At 51.4% G+C, this 2,028-nt stretch overlaps 1 protein-coding gene across 1 annotated transcript; it reads right to left on the reverse strand.

Annotated features, from left to right (window-relative positions):
* Window positions 1-296: 296 nt before the first annotated feature.
* LOC121316458 (extensin-like) lies at window positions 297-998 on the reverse strand. The gene has a single exon (XM_041251524.1). It carries the CDS (start codon window positions 996-998, stop codon window positions 297-299), a length of 702 nt encoding a protein of 233 aa, XP_041107458.1.
* Between the last annotated feature and the right edge of the window lie 1,030 nt (window positions 999-2,028).

Below are 2,028 nucleotides of genomic sequence, written 5' to 3' on the forward strand. Positions count from 1 at the left end.
AAATGAAACCTCATTGGACAACCACTGTTGGAACTGCTTGTTTCTTTTGAGTTGAGACACAGGGTTAGAGAGGCTGGGAAGTTTGGGGGTGGGAGGCTGGGAGGTTTGGATGGGAGGTAGGGAAGTTGGGAGGCTGGAAGGTAGGGAGGTTGGGAGGTTTGGGGGTGGGATGCTGGGATGTTTGGGGTGGGAGGCTGTAAGTTTGGGAGACTGGTAGGTTCGGAGGAAGGGAGGTTGGTAGGCAGGGAGGTTGGGAGGTAGGGAAGTTGGGAGGTTGGGAGGTTTGGGGTGAGATGCTAGGAGGTTGGGAGGCTGGGAGGCTGGGAGGTTGGGAGGCTGGGAGGTTGGGAGGAAGGGAGGTTGGTAGTCAGGGAGGTTGGGAGGTAGGGAAGTTGGGAGGCTGGGAGGTTGGGAGGTTGGGAGGCTGGGAGGTAGGGAAGTTGGGAGGCTGGAAGGTAGGGAGGTTGGGAGGTTTGAGGATGGGATGCTGGGATGTTTGGGGTGGGAGGCTGTGAGGTTGGGAGACTGGTAGGTTGGGAGTAAGGGAGGTTGGTAGGCAGGGAGGTTGGGAGGTAGGGAAGTTGGGAGACTGGGAGGTTGGGAGGTTTGGGGTGAGATGCTGGGATGTTGGGATGCTGGGAGGTTGGGAGGCTGGGAGGTTGGGAGGTAGGGAAGTTGGGAGGCTGGGAGGTAGGGAGGTTGGGAGGCTGGTCGGTTTGGGTTTGGAGGCAGGGAGGTTGGGAGACAGGGATGTTGGGAGGCTGGGAGGTAGGGAGGTTGGAAGGCTGGGAGGTTTGGGTTGGGATGTATAGAGGTTGGGAGGAAGGGAGGTTGTGAGGTTGGGAAGTTGGGAAGCTGGGAGGTTGGGAGGTTGGGAGGATTAGGTGTGGGAGCCTGGGAGGTTTAGGGTGGAAGTCTGGGGGTTTTGGAGACTGGGAGGTGGGAGGAAGGGAGGTTTGGGAGGCAAGGAGGTTGGAAGGTTTGGGGTTGGGAGGCATGGAGGTTTGGGGTGGGAGGTTGGGAGGCAGGGAGGCAGGGAGGTTGGGAGGTAAGGAAGTTGGGAGGCTGTGAGGTAGGGCGGTTGTGAGGCTGGGAGGTTAGGGCTTGGAGGCTGGGAGGTTGGGAGGCAGGGAGATTTTGAGGCTGGGAGGTAGGGAGGTTTTTAGGCTGGGAGGTTTGGGGTGGGAGGCTGGGAGGTTGGGAAGTTTAGAGGCAGTGAGGTTGGGAGGTAGGGATGTTGGGAGGCTGGGAAGTAGGCAGGTTGGGAGGTTGGGAGGATTAGGAGTGGGAGGCTGGGAGGTCTGCATATTAGAGTACTTACACTGCTACATTGGTTAGAAAAGGACTGTCACATAAGAAATAAACAAATCAGTTTAAAAATTAAGCATGCAAACTAAAAGATCAGTAGGTCTAATTGTTGTTATGTACCTGTTAAAAGGCAATGATATCATTTTATATTAATGGTTACAATGAAACAGTGTCGTGAACCAGATTGTGCCACTTTGAGATGACAGTACTATTATTAATTTGTTGCTGTTAAATTGATGTTTCTCACTACTCTGTAGATATGACCTAACTTAGCCTAGTGGGGCCCTGGGCAATTGCCTTGGTTGCTCTGGCCCCTAATACCGTGTCTAAAGTGATAACCACGATGCTGAACCCTCTTCTCATTCTTTCCATGTGACTCAAGCCTGTGCTGTGCTAAACTCTTATCAATACCTGAATGCTTCATTCTTCCAAGACACTGGCCTCTAATCTGAACAGTATTGAGCAGAAAAAGATGAAAGGGTGTCGAGGGACTTTTCCAAACTCAAGGTTGCAATTTTATGGTTCAAAGAGTTTTTCGGTTTATACAGTGCTTTGCCAAAAAGGGTGATTCAGAATGTTGTATTGAAACTGTAAAGAATAGTAAAATACTATTTTAATTTGCATGGAAAAGTAACCATCAAAGAATGCAAAAGTGTATGTCTACCAGCTATGCAACCACAACAAAGAGCAGAGGATAAAGGGAAATTAACACTGCCATAG

This window comes from Polyodon spathula, chromosome 5 (assembly GCF_017654505.1).
Source record: "Polyodon spathula isolate WHYD16114869_AA chromosome 5, ASM1765450v1, whole genome shotgun sequence".
Taxonomy (NCBI): Eukaryota; Metazoa; Chordata; class Actinopteri; order Acipenseriformes; family Polyodontidae; genus Polyodon; species Polyodon spathula.

What these genes read in the sequence shown, in the direction of transcription:
- LOC121316458 (XM_041251524.1), bottom strand. Translation starts at nt 998, where the DNA reads ATGCCTCCCAACCCCAAACCTTCCAACCTCCTTGCCTCCCAAACCTCC.